Source organism: Mustela putorius, unplaced genomic scaffold, assembly GCF_011764305.1.
Source record: "Mustela putorius furo isolate JIRA1106 unplaced genomic scaffold, ASM1176430v1.1 tig00003858_pilon_pilon_pilon, whole genome shotgun sequence".
NCBI lineage: Eukaryota > Metazoa > Chordata > Mammalia > Carnivora > Mustelidae > Mustela > Mustela putorius.
Window position 1 is genome coordinate 2,694,363 of NW_025422010.1, and position 16,401 is coordinate 2,710,763.

A 16,401-nucleotide genomic window follows, 5' to 3' on the forward strand; every position below is an offset into this window, starting at 1 on the left:
GACATCTCAGAAAGAGCTAGTCCCTGATGGTGAGGCCCTAGATCGAGGGTGGAGCTCACACGTTATCCAGGAGTCCACAGGGAACCAGAAGCGATGGGCTTCTGGTACTGGTGGTGACCGATGTGGTCCATGCAAGAAAAGTAAGCATGGAGACATGGTGGAGGAAGGCCTATCTGGGTTCTGCTGTCGGTATCTCCTGTTCTGGAATATTCTCTGGCAATTCTGGGTGAGAGTGAAACTTGCCCTTCCAGAAACCTGACAATGCCTCTGTTGACTCCTTTCCCAACAGGATGAAATGTTCACATTTGAGTACACAATGTGTTTGAAACGCAATGAGCTGAGAACACGATTTCTGATTGAATAAAGAGCATTTTATTGAGTGTTGACTAGATACAGGGAGAAGGGCTGGGATGACCCTGGTGAGGGAAGATCGTCCTGGAGGTCTTGTTGCTCCAGGCCCCGCTGGGTGGGGGAGGGTGTCGGGGACCTAAGAGCACTGTGAGGGGACCACCTTCTTCTCCACGGTGTTGCCCTCGTGCGTGACCAGGCAGCTGAAGCTGCTGTGAGATTGCCACTTGTCAGGCGACAGGCTCAGGTAGCTGCTGGCCGCGTACTTGTTGTTGCTCTGTTTGGAGGGCTTGGTGGTCTCCACGCCTTGGGTGATGGGGCTGCCATCTGCCTTCCAGGCCACTGTCATGCTGCTAGGGTAGAAGTCACTGATGAGGCATACCAGGGTGGCCTTGTTGGCCATGATGTCAGAGAATGTCAGGAAGAGCGTGACCGAGGGTGTAGACTTGGGCTGACCTATGTGGACAGAAGGGAGAGTGAAAGATGCAGGCAGAGTCAAAGTGTTGGGCCGCCCTTCCCTTACCTACAGCCTCTGTGACTGTTCCCATGGTGTCCATGCTTGTTTACCAGGAGACCCTCCTTTCAACTCCAGCCCTGGACAGCAAGCAGCCCCCGAGGCTCCCAGCAGCTCTGCCATGTCACCTCTCCCAGATGCGTGAGAAGTGATTCTGCGGCCTCAGTTTCTTCCTCAGGCCAGCATCTGGCCCACTTCATTCTTCCAGATCCAGGTACTTGCCCTGTGAACTGGAGTCCCCTATCCAGCCTGCCAGGACAGCTCTGACGGTGTGTGGGGAGGTCCCAAGCCTGCGCCCAGTGGGGCATGGAGACCCCGTCACTCTCAGGAAAGGCTCTGTCCCTGCCTTCCAGCAGGAGGCCAGCCCTTGGACAGGTGAGACACCTGGGGGTTATGGGGCTCCAGGAACTGGTAAGGCTCTGCCCCATGGGACCTGCTCCTTTCTGACCAATGTCTTAGGATGGCTGTATTTCTGGTCACCCTGGCCTGCATCACTCTTGTCTCTGTGCCTGTGTCCTCGTGCCCTAGCAGAGGTTCTCAGCACTTCAGCCTAGAGCAAACCAGTCTGTTCTGTCCCCCTCCCATGGGCTTTCCCTCAGACTTCCCCTCTGTGTCCCCAGAGGCTGGGTTCACAAGCCCCAGCCATGTCCCCAGCCTCCTGTGTGGCCCTCCTAGCCTGGATGTTATTAAGCCCTTGGCCAAGACCTGAAGGGACTCTATGTAAGGCTGCCCCAGGACCCCTAGTCAGAACCTGCCTCAGACCCCACACAGCTGTCTGCCCTGGAAGAAGGGAAGGAACATCCATTTTTGGATACCCCCCCCCCAACCCCGCCATAGGCCCCTGCAATCTGAACACATTCAACTGTCAGATTCTAAAGATAAATGTTTGTACCATTGGGTCCTTCCTGTTGGTTCCCTCAGGCCAATCCACTTCCCCCAGATCCCACAGATCTGCTAGGGGCTCTGTCTTTAAGGTTGGGAGAGTGGACAGGAAGCAGCCCCCAAAGAAAACTAACTTTCCCAGGACAACAGAGGGGTGTGACAGGTTGAGAAATGTGGTGAGAGCCACTTACCTAGGACGGTGAGCTGGGTTCCGTCACTGAAAACATACCAGGGTGACTGATTTTCAGGCCAAAATCCACCAGGCCAGCACCTGGGGCCTGCCCCGTGGGGCCCGGGCCAGAATAGGAACCTGTGATGGGCATAAAGCTGTAGTAGTGGGGCTGGGAAGTCAGCCTCCTAGAGGCTGTGACACACCTGGATGACCCCATAGCCCAGAGGTGTCCCCATACCCAACCCACTGATTGAGGTAGACGCTGCCCATGTCTTGTATATTTCTCCCCTTTCCAAGGCTGTCCTGGTCATCTCCTAATACTCAGGGCTGATGGTGACACTGCATGGAGTAGGTGTTCAGTAAAGCGCTGAGCCTCACATAGAGCTTCCAAGGGTTCCTCTCAAAATACAATTTCCCATGGTCCAGCCAGGTGGCTTCCTCTCTGGGCCTACTGGTTGGTCTGGGACTGGGACATTCCTGACTCATAATTCTCCCATGTGAAGACCCCCCACTTTTTCTCTACACATCAAGGCACAATGCAGTCCCACTTCTTTGATGAAGTTTTTTCTCTGATCTCTCAGACCGCTGTTTTTCTGTCCACCTATCCATGTGTTCATCCATCTATCATCCTTCCAACCAACCATCCACTTACCATCTATCCATCCAACAGTAGCTCCAGGCACTGTTTCATATCCTGAGACATGGAGGGCCTCCCTGGCTTTCATCTTCCTCTCTCCCTGAAAATTCTCAGATCAAGGCCAAGAAGGCCCTCTTCCTGGTATTTTCCCAATTCCTGCTGTACATTATGTCTTTACAGGATGCAACATAGAGTCAGCCTCTCTTTTCAGTGACCCTCTTCCTGTTGGTACCTGAGACCTCCCATTCTCCTCCCCTAACCTCCCTTTCACTCCTGCCCATGCATGGCAGCTGACTCCCTGACCAGCACCCTGGATCCTCCTTCTTTGTCATCTTCCTACATTGTGGATTCCCACTACTGCCCACTGGGTGAGGCTCGAGTCTATTTCAGCTCCAAACCCTCTCCTTGAATCTTCCTAAATTGCTACTGACCATCTCCAGCTGTATGTTCAACAGGAATCTCAAATTTACCATACCCAAATGAGACTGACCACTGTTCCCCCAACCCAGCTCTTTTTCTGTCTTCATCTTGTCACATGTGACTATGAGTGCTCTCACTGCTCAACCCTCAGGCCAGATCTGTAGCTTCAATGCAATCCTAATCAAATTCCCAGCAAATTAGTTTGTTGATATTGGCAAACTGATTCTAAAGTTTCTATAGAGGGACAAAGGACTCAGATAGCTAACACAATTTTGAAAGGAAAGAGCAAAGTCGGAGAAATGACAGTATAAGACTTTGAGACTTACTATAAATCTACAACAATCAAGAAAGTGTGGTATTGACATAAATACAAACCAATGGAATAAACAGAACAGAGAGCCCAGAAATAAACTCTTATGCATAAAATCAAATGATGATTTTTGACAAGGGTGCCAAGACCATTCAATGGGGGAAGGACAGTCTTTTCAACAAATGGTACTGGGAAACATAGATATTCACATGCAGAAGAATGAAGTTGGACTCTTACTTAACATCATAGACAAAAATGAACTCAAAATGAATGCAAGACATAAATATAAGAGCTAAAACAAAGACACTCTTAGAAGAAAATATAGGCCAAAAGTTTTACAACATTGGATTGGCAGTGATTTCTTGGATAAGACACTGAAGGCACAGGCAACAAAGGAAAACTAGACAAGTTGGACTTCATGAAAAATTCAAAGTTTTTTTTTTTTAATTTGACAGACAGAGATCACAAGTAGGCAGAGAGGCAGGCCGAGAGAGAGGAGGAAGCAGGCTCCCTGCTGAGCAGAGAGCCCTATGTGAGGCTCCATCCCAGGTCCCTGGGATCATGACCAGAGCCGAAGGCAGGGTAAAACCCACTGAGCCATCCAGACACCCCAAATTTAAAAACCTTAAAAAAAAAAAAAAGAAGAAGTAAGATTTCAAACCAATAGCTTAAGTCTACCTTAAGGAAATAGAAAAAGAAGAACAAGTTAATTCCAAAGCTAGCAGAAGGAAGGAAATAATAATGATTAGAGTAGAAATAAATGAATTAGAGAGTAAAAAAACAATAAAGAGAACCAGTATAATCAAAAGCGGCTTCTTCGAAGTTTAACAGCTTTGAGAAATGTTTACCAGACTGACAAATAGAAAACACAGAGAGAACTGGGACACCTGGGTGGCTTTGGGGGAAACCAGGTGAAGGGGACCTGGGGCCCTTGTGTTGTTTCTTACAACTATATGTGAATCTACAATGATTTCAAAATAAAAAGTTTAATTTATGAAAAGGTTATATACTGTACTATTCCATGTATATGATAGTTTGGAAAAGGCAAAACTATAGGGTCACAGAGAGATCAGTGGATGCCATGGTTGGGGCCCAGAAAGGGACTGATTACCAAAGGGAAACAAGGACATTTTGGGGGGTGATGGAAATGTTCTCTATCTTGATTGTGGTGCTAGTTACATGACTCTATGATTTTATTAAAATTTACAGCTACTATACCAAAAAGAGGGAATTTTACTCTGTATAAATTAAAGTAAAATAAAAATAGAAATCTTTAATATGTTATTATAGCCACCAAATACATATCTCTATGTCTCTATCTCTATATATCTGTATCTCTATATATCATTTATTATTCTCTTCCATGATATGCCATAGTTAATTTTACCTTCTCTTATCGTTGGACTTTGAGGGTGTTTCTACTTTTTCCTCTGAACACACATACAATATTTAGCTCAAATTCTCATTATTTCCTCAAGATAAATTTCTAGGAGTGGAATTACTTGGTTAAAAGGAACGCAGGTTTTTATGAATTTTGACACATGGTGTCATTGTTCCAAGAATTTCGTCTCCCACTGACCATCCATGAGAATGCCCAGTCCTTCTCCGTCAACCCTCTGGCGTCATCACTTTAAATTCACTTGCCAGTTTCACAGGTGAGCTTGGTCATTGTGTGGACAGCCCTCTCTCTGCAGCTCTAATCTGCCGTCAAAAAATCCGCAGCCATTTTCCCAAGATACAGATCTGACTCTGAGAGTCCCCACGTGTAAGTCCCTCAAGGATCTCAGGAAAAAGCACCAGTGCGTGAAAGCCCCTGCAGTCTGCCACCAGTCTCCCTCTTCCCTCCCCCAGTCTCTGACGTGGCCCTCGCACCTCACTCTCCCCTCAGCCTTGGCTACTTCCTTTGCCTGGAGACATCCCATCACCGGCCAACAGCGTTTTGTCTGTGAAACCAGCTGGGTCATTTCCCTCCTCCCACCTTACTGCTCGAAAATGGTCTATCGGTCTGTCCTCAAGACGGCATGTGAGCTCCTTGTTTGGGCCCCATTCTCTCTATATCCACTGGCCCTGAGTGTCAGGAAAGTGAGTGGACGTCCTTGGGCGAGACCAAGGCCTTGCAGGCACCCCTTCTCTTGGACCATTTTGTTAAGATACAGGACACACTGGTGTGTCGCAGCGTTCCTTTAACTGGCTAGCAAAAAACCCGGGGTGGGGGCATCCTGGCTCCTCCCTGTTACTCCCACCTCCTCAATCTCCAAGGATCCGGGCACTTTGCCAGGGAACCCGCCACACACCTATCCAAGTCTTTCTAGCCCTGGATTCCCACCCTCAATCACCCAAGTCTGGTCGTGTCCTTTCCTTGCAAACATTCCCCAGGATGCCCCAGATGAAATCTGTCCTTCGAGGTGGGTCCGCCAGGTCAGGCGCTGGTCACCTGTTTGGCCTTTTCTCAGACCATCTTGGCCCCAGTGCCCACTCCTTCCAGCCCTGCAGACCACTGAGAGCTTTTCGGGCATTCTGTACCCATACCCCTTTGCCACTGTCCTTGGGTGTGGTTACTGTTTCACCTGCCCCTCTCCCGAGGGACCTTGAGCTGGGGCCAAACCTTCCTCCCCTGGTATCCCAGCCCCAGCACAAGGCCTGACCCTGCATGGGGCTCCATCTCTCTCTCCGTGTTTCCCTGGACCCTGCCGGACGCTGAGATACCAGTCCTTGCCCGACCCCCACAGGTGCTGACCCACCCTCCATGGCTGGCCTGCCAGTACAGAACAGACGCATCTCATCCTGTTCTAGCCCTTCACCACGATGACACCAGCATCCCTAGGGTGGGCGTCAGACTACAAGGCCCTCACCCAATTGGGACCCATTGCTTTGCAGGGTAGGCAGCTGAGGCTGCGAGGAGCAGGCCTGTCAGCACCCCCAAGTTAGGAGATCGGGGTGGGAACAGCTGCAGGCCATTGGTTATGAGTGTTGGAGTCTGCACCAGCTATATGACACTGAGCAGATCCCCTCAGCTCTCTGGACCTCCATCCTCATCTGTAAAATGGGGATGACAGTGGGCTGTGCCTTGTGGGGCTGTTCAGGGACATTCTGCCCCTAAAGGGATTAGTGCCCACAGTGAAGGTGCTGTTGTGTCACCCATTATCATGAACGGACCCAGACACTTGGCACTTTGCCCAGGGACTTCCCACCCATACATGAGAGGCGGGGGCTGGGTTCAATCAGCAAGTGGGGGCTGACCGTGGCTCCCCAAAAGACCCTTGTGGGGGCCTTTCCCATGGAGGAGCTTGCACCCTGGGTGGCTCGAGTTCTTAGGGGGTGGGTTGCAGGAGGTGGCTCTGGTTGAAGATGCTTGGCAGAGGGTCCAGTGACCTGGGGACAGCAGGGAAGGCCCACTCTGAGGTAGGAAGCCTGCACCCTAGTGCTCCAGGGGGTGGCCCCTGCCCAGCAGAAGAAGGGCAAGGAGGTGACTCATCAGCATAAAGGAGGTGGCCTGGGCACCCTGGCCCAGCCACAGCACCCACCACCCACATGGATATCCTGCCCCTGCCTCCTGTTTCTTCCCTACCCAGAAGACCAAGGTGAGGTGAGTGAGCCGCTAGCCTTAGGTGCAAAATTTTGGAGTGCCAGAAAGTGCAGTAAGTCAGATAAATAATATTTTAATGCAATAGTAAAAAAAAAAAAAAAGCAAACAAGTATACCCTGGACAAAATGTCAACACTTTAAATAAAGCCAGGGTCTGTCCAGGCTGCCTCTCTTCTCACTGATTTTTTTCCCTTGTCTTTCTTGTCCCCCTCATAGTGGCTCAGTGTCCCAGGCCCAGTTCTGGCAGCAAAGACGCTCTCCTCCCGCACCCCCATGACTCACTCAGTCCCTTACCTGTCCCACAGGCTCCGAGAGCTGCTTCCTGCTGGGGCTCTGGGCTCTGGGGTGCTGTTCGGTGGGGCTACTGTCTTGGGGGGCAGCCGGCCCTGGGCACCCACAGCCAAGCCCAGCAGCAGCAGGGGCCAGCATGACTTGGGGCCAGGTCTCTGCCCCCAGGGGGCCTCAGAGCCCACCTGACCTGTCCCTGGCCTCATTTACCTTCAGGGTCAAAGGACCTGCAGCCTGGAGATCCCTGGAGGAGATACAGTGGGTACCCTGGTCTTTCTTGCTGGCAGTGGGTATCCCAGTGTTCTGTGGCCCAAGTGGCCTGGTCCTCTGCCTGAACCTTCTCTCCAAGGCCCATGGCTGTTACTCCGGGGGGCTCTCTCCCAGCGGGCCATTGGCCAACTGCCCTGCTGTGGTTGGCATCCACAGCTCAACCGTCTTCCCTCACAGCTGCAAGCCTGGTCTTCCCCTGGGGCCCCGGATGGGGTGCACCTGCTCCTGCCTTCCTTCTCAGAGGGCGACTGGTTCTGCGGAGCATCTCCCCTGGGACTGGAGAGGCCATGGAGGACCAAGGACGCCAGGGGAGTGGGAGCCGCCAGCATTCGGGGCTCGGACTGGTGCTGCTGTTCTGAGCAGCCTGGGGGCAGGGGTGGCCACAGGGGAGGAAACAGGTGTAGTTTAGCAGGAAGCCCATGTTCAAGTTCGGGAATCATGATACAATTCTAAAAACAGTGTTTAAAGCACCTTGTTCAGCACCTCATGGGAGTCATCTCTCTCTTTCTCTTTCACACACACACACACACACACGCAGACTCACTCACACTCTCACAGATTTTATCCAGAGGTCAAGTCATAAGTATAGCATGGACACACTGCACGCAGTAATGGCTTCCGTGAGATCCCTTTTCCATCTCCCTGGAATGCGCACACACTGTCCGTCCGGGAACCCCTGCTTAGGTGTGGGGTGGGCAGAAGCAATGAAGAGGGACTGAGCCCCAGCATGGGGTGGCCAGAGCCGGGCTCTGCAGTGGGCGCCGCCAGGAGGGATACTCTGGTCACCAGAGGGGACCAGCCAGCCCCGCCTCCCGGAGGCCCGGATGTCCCAGGGGGACCAGAGTATCCCTCCTCGCATCACTGGGAGATCACAGCCGGAGCCGAAACCAAGAGTCAGGCACTTAACCGACTAAGCCACCAAGGCGCCCCTTAATGTACTTAAAAAAAAAATTAAATCCAATTAATTAACATAGAAGGTATTATTGGTTTCAGAGGCAGAGGTCAGTGATTCATCAGTCTTATATAACACCCAGTGCTCCTTACATCACGTGCCCTCCTTTTTTTTTTTTAAACCACTATGGTATTTTTATTTTGTGCTATACTATTCAAATAAACTATATTCAGATATAATTTTCTATTAATTTTTACAGTTCCCAAGTTCAGCCTTGGCTTTCTCCTCCACCCTGGTACCTAGTCCTTTTTTTTATTTTTAAATTATTAAATTATTTTATTTTTTTAATAAACATATAATGTATTATTAGCCCCAGGGGTACAGGTCTGTGTATCGCCAGGTTTACACACTTCACAGCACTCACCATAGCACATACCCTCCCCAATGTCCATAACCCCACCACCCTCTCCCTACTCCCCTCCCCCCCGGCCACCCTCAGTTTGTTTTGTGACATTAAGAGTCTCTTATGGTTTGTCTCCCTCCCAATCCCATCTTGTTTCATTTATTCTTTTCCTACCCCCAAACCCCCCACGTTGCCTCTCCACATCCTCGTATCAGGGAGATCATATGACAGTTGTCTTTCTCTGATTGACTTATTTTGCTAAGCATTATACCCTCTAGTTCCATCCATGTCATCACAAATGGCAAGATTTCATTTCTTTTGATGGCTGCATAGTATTCCATTGTACATATATATACCTTATCTTCTTTATCCATTCATCTGTTGATTGACATCTAGGTTCTTTCCATAGTTTGGCTATTGACATCACATGCCCTCCTTAATGTCCATCACCCAGGTACCCCCTCCCCTCCAGCAACCCTCAGTTTGTTTCCCATAATTAAGAGGCTCTTATGGTTTGTCTCCCTCTCTGATTTTGTCTTGTTTTATTTTTTCCTCTTCCCCTATGATTCTGTTTTGTTTCTCACATTTCTCATATCAGAGAGATCATATGATAATTGTCTTTCTTTGATTGACTTACTTCGTTAGCATAATAGCCTCTAGTTTCATCCATGTTGTTGCAAATGGCACAATTTCATTTTTTGATGGGCTGAGTAGTATTCCATTGTATGTCTATGCCTCATCTTCTTTATCCATTCATCTGTTGTTGGACATCTGGGCTCTTTCCATAGTTTGGCTATTGTGGGCATTGCTGCTACAAACATTGGGGTACACATGCCCCTTCAGATCACTGCATTTGTTTCTTTTGGGTAAATACCCAGTAGTGTGATTTCTAGGTCATAGGGTAGCTCTATTTTCAACTTTTTGAGGAACCTTCATACTGTTTTCTAGAATGGCTGCACCAGCTTGCATTCCCACCAACAAGACAGGAGGGTTTCCTTTTCTCCACATCCTCACCACCACCTGTCATTCTTGACTTGTTAATTTTAGCCATTCTGATTGGTGTGAGGTAGTATCTCATTGTGGTTTCGATATGTATTTCCCTGATGCCGAGTGATGTTAAGCATTTTTTCATTTATCTATTGGCCATTTGGATGTCTGTCTTGGAGAAATGTCTGTTCATGTCTTCTTCCCATTTCTTGATTGGATTATTTGTTCTTTGGGTGTAGAGTTTAAGAAGTTCTTTATAGATCTTGGATACTAGCCCTTTATCTGATAAGGCATTTTCACTGATCTTCTCCCATTCTGTCAGTTGTCTTTTGGTTTTGTCGACTATTTCCTTTTCTGTGCAGAAGTTTTTTTCTTGATGAAGTCCCAATAGTTCATCTTTGCCTTTGTTTCCCTTGCTTTTGGGGGGGTGTCTAGCAAGAAGTTGCTGCAGCCGAGGTCATAGTGGTTGCTGCTGCCTGTGTTCTCCTCAAGGATTTGGATGGATTCCTGTCTCCCATTTAAGTCTTCATCCCTTTTGAGTCTATTTTTGTGGATGGTGAATGTGCTTTTTAAATGGAAAAGTACAGCGAGCATAACGCATATGGAGGACGGCTGTTACGATCACATTTCTTATTGCTGTTCTTGTTAGTATACCCACCAGCTGGTCCGTCTGGTGGGGCCGAGGAAAAAAATCACCGGCTAGCAAAAAAATAAATGACACCCTAGTTATATCAACTGTCACGTTTCGAAGTTTGTCTTGTCACTCAGAGGGCTGTTACAGCAGTTCGGTCAGTTGCAAATAGCATTTTGCAAAAGTGAAGTAGCCTAGAGCAGTGGGGAGAACAGAGAGGGTCCGGTGCAAGGAGCGGGGTGCTGACGGTTCACAGGATTTGGCTTCAGCTATCGAAATTCATATCAGGACTCTGGATGATGATGGGAAATGCCTTTCTTAGTGGTTATTTTGATAGGAAAACTTGAGGAAAATGCTATCTAGCAACACACTGGTTTGTCTGTGCAATCCAGCTGAAGCTAGCTGTCAAATCCACCTGCCCTTCACGGTTGGCAGACCTGGAATTCAAGTTTGAAACCACCCCTTGTTTTAGATCCTCTAGATCCTGGTGTATCCTGGAGCAGTGAGGTCCTGGTGGCTTGTCCATCTTTGTAAGGTTTCCTCTAGTGTCCCCCAGAGTGAATTTCATGGGTGCCATATGCCCTCATGGATTCGGGTGTTTCCTTGGCATCTGTCCAACCATGGTCCCGGATGCTGTAATAGACATTCTGACTTCCTCCTCGCACATGGAGCTCATGAGGGCCAAGTGAGGTTGAACTCCATGCAGGATTGTGATTCTGTTTGGATCCCTGGGTCCCACACTTAGTGACCCAGCATCCCTGAGGGCCAGGCACTGCGTCCTGGAGAGTTCAGGGTCAACAGGGAAATGGACAAGGCACGGAACAGTAACAGGGCCAAGCCCCCTAGCAGACGTCATATAGGGGACAGGGGCAGACCTTGGGAAGCCCCTGATTCAGTCCAGTTTTTCCTTATTGTGATACTGAACCCGCTCTGGCCTCTGACCTCAGGCTTCCTGCACCTTTGGACCTGGGGCCGGGTTTGTCCCAGGGGTCCAGGTTGAAGCTGCTCCCCAGGCCCCAGCAACCCTGTGTGGGTGTGACACGCTCAGCCAGTGTCCAGGGTTCTGAAACTGTGGTTCTACCTGGGACAGCCCCAGGTCTCAGAGTGAAGGAGGGGCTGGACCTAAGCTCAGGAACCCTAGCTGTCTTGCCATGGTCTTTGGGGATCACTGTCACAGACCACATCCTCTCATGGTTGCAAGGTTGAAAATCCAGGTTTGACTGCATCCTGAGGACTCACACAGGCTGGCCTGGGCTTGTTTTCTTTTATAAAGATTTTATTTATTTATTTGACACACAGAGAGAGAGAGAGAGACAACAAGAGAGGGAACACAAGCCGAGGGAGTGGGAAAGGGAGAAGCAGGCTTCCTGCTCATCAGGGAGCAGGATGAGGGGCCGGGAGGGGGCGGGGCTCGATGGGGGCGGGACTCAATCCCCAAACCCTGGGATCATGACCTGAGTTTAAAGCAGATGCTTAACGATTGAGATTGAGTTACAAGGCACCTCATGGGCTGGGCTTCCTCAGCTGGTGCAGTGGCAGCTCTGACCCAGCCAGGACTGCCCCCACCCCTTCCCTGGACTGGATTCAGGCCTGGCCTAAAAGCCATTTGTATTCACGGTATTTCTTATTTCTTTTTTTTTTTTTTAAGATTTTATTTATTTATCAGAGAGAGAGAGGGGGAGAAAGCGAGCACAGGCAGACAGAATGGCAGGCAGAGGCAGAGGGAGAAGCAGGCTCCCTGCCGAGCAAGGAGCCTGATGTGGGACTCGATCCCAGGACGCTGGGATCATGACCTGAGCCGAAGGCAGCTGCTTAACCAACTGAGCCACCCAGGCGTCCATATTCACGGTATTTCTTAAGCCTTGGTTGAAATAGACGAACAGGAGACAAAGCCAGTCCTGTTCACCCACCTGTCCTGGCAGTTTTAATGGAAGAAGAATGCCGCCAGCAATGTCCAATGCCTGTCTGTTTCCCTGGGCAGCAAATCTCACGAGTTCCTGGGATGGAGGGAACTGCGGGAGGGCAGCAACAGCCCCAGGCAGAGAGAGAGGCCTCCAAGTCCTGGGGGGGTGAGGGCTTCGAAAGTGAAGGGTGAGGGTGTCAGGGGGGCAAAGGGGGCGGGGGACTGGATGAGGGAGGAGGGACCGCAAGTCATCAAGGAAGCAGGGCTGCAAAGATCCAGTGGGAGGCTTGGTCAAGATGTCAAAACAGCCCAGACTACCTAGGAGGGAAGGGGTGTGCAGTTTACAACCCAGTGGCGCCAGAGACCAAGGGGAAGTGACTTCTCCGCTTGCCCAAACGCGTGGTTTTCAGGCAAGCCTCTCAGCCGGTGAGGCTGAACCAGATGATGAGGGCTAAGGACGTGCTTTCTCAGTCTTCGGTGTGCAGAAAATGCCAGGGACCTGGGGAAAGTGTGGATTCACATTCAGCACGTCTGAGCTGGCCCCGGAAACGAGTTTTTTTTTTTTTGTTTGTTTTTTTGTTTTTGTTTTTGTTTTTAAAGCTCCCAGGGGGTGTCGTGGCTGCCACCCTACAGACGGACCACACTTGGAGTAAGGAGGAGCAAATGCGACTCTGTACTGCCCCCTGGCGGCCTTGTTGAGAGGTGTTCGCACTGGTCCAATAGGTAGGTGATGGAGATTGGGGCGGCCACCTGCGGCCAGAGGGGCGACTCTGGGGGCCAGATCTGACCTCTGGTGAGCTGAAGCCGAGCTCGAACTAGATGCAGAAAATGAGAGGAGAGTGCGATTTGAGGCACTTGCGCACACTTCCCAGTTAGAGGGTGGTTCCTGGAATGGCGGGGAGGGTTGTGGTTGACCTGTAAAGACAATTATCCTTGCAGCTCTATCGGCTTCAGCGGCATTCCACATAGTCCAGCGTAGACTGCCTGCTCCCCAACTTCCAGCCTCCCTGTGCCTTACCTCTGGTGAAAAACGAAGCCTCGGGGAAGGGGACAGGAGGCTTGCAGGGGATGGCGGTATTTTCCTCAGACTTTCACTCTTTCGTTTTGAGGGAGTGATGTAAGGTGGGCTAATGTTATCCTGACATTATCCTCTTTTTTTTTTTTTTTTAATCTTTTGGGGGAGTAGACTGTTCGCTTCTCATATGCTCCTCCCACCCTTGTTTGGATCCCAAGGATCACAAACCCTAATCAGGATTTGTTCAAACAGGTTCCTTCATCTGGTAATAGTGGTTGGAGACTCTGCTATCCCAGTTTTCCTTCTTCTTCTTCTTCTTCTTTTTTTTTTTTTTTTTCTTTTCTGGCTGTTTATTGAAACTTTTCATTCTGGGTTCATTATAATATTTTTGTTATGTTAATTTTACTAAGTTTTAAAATGTTAATTCCAGTGCATAATGTACAGTCTTATATTAGTCTCAGCTCCCAATACTCCACTTTCAGTAGTACATGGAAGAAGTAGATGGAAGCTGAACAAGGCCATAGAGGATCTGAACAATATCGTAAGCCAACAAAAGCCAACAGACATCTCTAGAACAGTCCATCCACTCGACAATAGCCGTGTACACATTCTTCTCAAGCACATGTGGAACATTCCCCAAGATAGCCCTTATGGGAGGTGATAAAATCAGTCTTCCTAAATTTAAAGGGATTGAGATAACACAAAGTACATTCTCTCACCGCAAAGGACCGAAATAAGAAAGAAATCACAGAGGCAAATTTGGGGAATTCACAAATATGTGGAAATTGGACATGTTCCTAAATAGTCAATGGGGCAAAAAAAGAAATCACAAAAGAAATTAGAAAATATTTAAGATGAATGGAAATGATAACACAATGTACTAAAACTTGTGGGCAACAATGTCTTGGGTATTGCACCAAAAGCACAGATAACAAAAGAAAAAATAGACAAATCAGACTACATCAGATCTAAAACTTATTTGAGTCAAAGGACACAATCGAGAGTGAAGAGGCAATACACAGAATGGGAGAAAATATTTGCAAATCAAATACGTGATACAGGATTGATATCCAGGGTAGAAAGAACTCCTACAACCCAAAGCCAAAAATCCTAACACAGGGATGCCAGGACGGCACAAGTTGGCTGAGTGTCCAACTCTTGATTTCTCTCAGGTCACAATCTCAGGGTCCTGGGATCAAGCCCCGTGTTGGGCTCCACACTCTGTGGGGAGTCTGCTTGAGATTCTCTCTCTCTCCCTCTGCCCTTCCCCCTACTCACACATGAGCTCTCTTTCTCTAAAATGAATAAATACAGGGATGCCTGGGTGGCTCAGTTGGTTAAGCGGCTGCCTTTGGCTCAGGTCATGATCCCAGCATCCTGGGATGGAGTCCCACATCGGGCTCCTTTCTTGGCAGGAGACTGCTTCTCCCTCTGCCTCTAGCCTGCCACTCTGTCTGCCTGTGCTTGCGCTCTGTATCTCTCTCTCTCTAACAAATAAATAAAATCTTAAATAATAATAATAAAATAAAATGAATAAACATAATCTTTAAAAAAAAAAACCAACAATCCAGTTTAAAAAATGAGCAAAAGACTTGAACAGCCATTTCCCTAAAGATACAGAATGACTGGCCACAGGCCAAGGAGTACATGAAAAAATTGTTCAAAAATCACTGGCCACAGGCCAAGGAGTACGTGAAAAAATTATTCAAAAATCACTCATCATTAGGGAAATGAAAACCAAAATCATAATGAGAAGCCACTTCACATCCACCATATGCCTGTTACTAAAATGTTCTCAAGGTCCGTCTTTTCTTTTTATGGCTGAATGATGTTCCATGGTATGGATAGACCATATTTTGTTTACTCATATGCCGATCGATGGACAAATGTTGGTTCTACCTTTTAACTGTTGTAAATAATGCTGCTATGAACACAGTTGTGCAAATATGTCTTTGAGATCTTATTTTCAATTCTTAGGCTCTATGCCCAGAAGTGGAATTACTTGATTAAATGGTAATTCTGTTTTTCATTTTTTGAGGCTCCTCAGTACATGTTCTATAATAGCTGTACCATTTTGCCTTCCCACCAAGGGCACAGGGTTCCCATTTCTCCACATCCTCACCCACATTTGTAATTTTCTCTTCTTTTAATAATAGATATCACAGAGGATGTGAGGGACTTAAACAGCCATTTCTCTATGTGCACGTCCCCAGCGGGCGTCATCTGATCCATCAAGGGTCTGCACAGAACACAAAGGCAGGGGAAGGTTGGAGCTACTCTCCCTCCCACTGTCTGCATGAGCTGGGACATTGATCTTCCTCTGCACTGGGTGCTCCTGGTCCCCGAGCCTTCAGATTTGGACTAGAATCTACACCATTGCCCACCCCCACTCCCCAGCTCTTGCGCCTTTGAACCACACCTCCAGTCTGTGGGGCTTCCAGCTTGCAGATAGCAGATGGCAGGACTTCTCAGCCTCTGTGATCACATGAAGCAATACCTTACCATAAGTCTCTAGATATTGCTATATCTATCTGTCTTCTTTTTTTTTTTTAAGATTTTATTTATTTATTTATTTGACAGAGATCACAAGTAGGCAGAGAGGCAGGCAGAGAGAAAGAGAGGAGGAAGCAGGCTCCCCACTGAGCAGAGAGCCTGATGCGGGGCTCGATCCCAGGACTCTGAGATCATGACCTGAGCTGAAGGCAGAGGCTTTAACCCATTGAGCCACCCAGGTGCCCCTCTATCTGTTTTCTTAAAATTTTAAAAATTTATTTGATAGAGAACACAAGTAGGCAGAGCAATAGGCAGAAGGAGAGGGAGAAGCAGGCTCTCCACTGAGCAGGGAGCCTGATGTGGGGCTCGATGCCAGAACCCTGGGATCATGACCTGAGCCAAAGGCAGCCACTTAATCAACTGAGCTACCCAGGTGTCCCTATCTGTCTGTCTTCTATCCATCCATCTGTATCTCTTATTGGTTTTGTTTTTCTGGAGAACCCTAAGATAAAGGTCAAGGTCAAGGAGAAGAGAGGGGTCAGGGATGGAGTAACATTTTGTCTGAATGCAATTTTCCATGAATAGTTTTAAGTATATGAGAAAAGTCTATAATTTCACTTTTTAAACTTTCCACCTGTGCAGGTAAAAATC

At 48.5% G+C, this 16,401-nt stretch overlaps 1 protein-coding gene across 1 annotated transcript; it reads right to left on the reverse strand.

Annotated features, from left to right (window-relative positions):
* Nucleotides 1-349: 349 nt before the first annotated feature.
* Nucleotides 350-7,377, reverse strand: LOC101692660 (immunoglobulin lambda-like polypeptide 5). Its single transcript, XM_004742510.3, has 3 exons — nucleotides 7,163-7,377; nucleotides 1,936-2,054; nucleotides 350-804 (listed from the first exon to the last, which is right to left on the reverse strand). The coding sequence occupies exons 1-3, from the start codon at nucleotides 7,360-7,362 to the stop codon at nucleotides 488-490; spliced, it is 636 nt and encodes a 211-aa protein (XP_004742567.2). The 5' UTR covers nucleotides 7,363-7,377; the 3' UTR covers nucleotides 350-487.
* Between the last annotated feature and the right edge of the window lie 9,024 nt (nucleotides 7,378-16,401).

Coding starts and splice junctions, on each gene's coding strand:
- LOC101692660 (XM_004742510.3), bottom strand. CDS start 7,362: ATGAGGCCAGGGACAGGTCAGGTGGGCTCTGAGGCCCCCTGGGGGCAG. Junction 2,055..7,162: donor TCTCGGAGCCTGTGGGACAG/GTAAGGGACTGA, acceptor TGCCCATCACAG/GTTCCTATTCTGGCCCGGGC. Junction 805..1,935: donor AACCCAGCTCACCGTCCTAG/GTAAGTGGCTCT, acceptor CTGTCCACATAG/GTCAGCCCAAGTCTACACCC.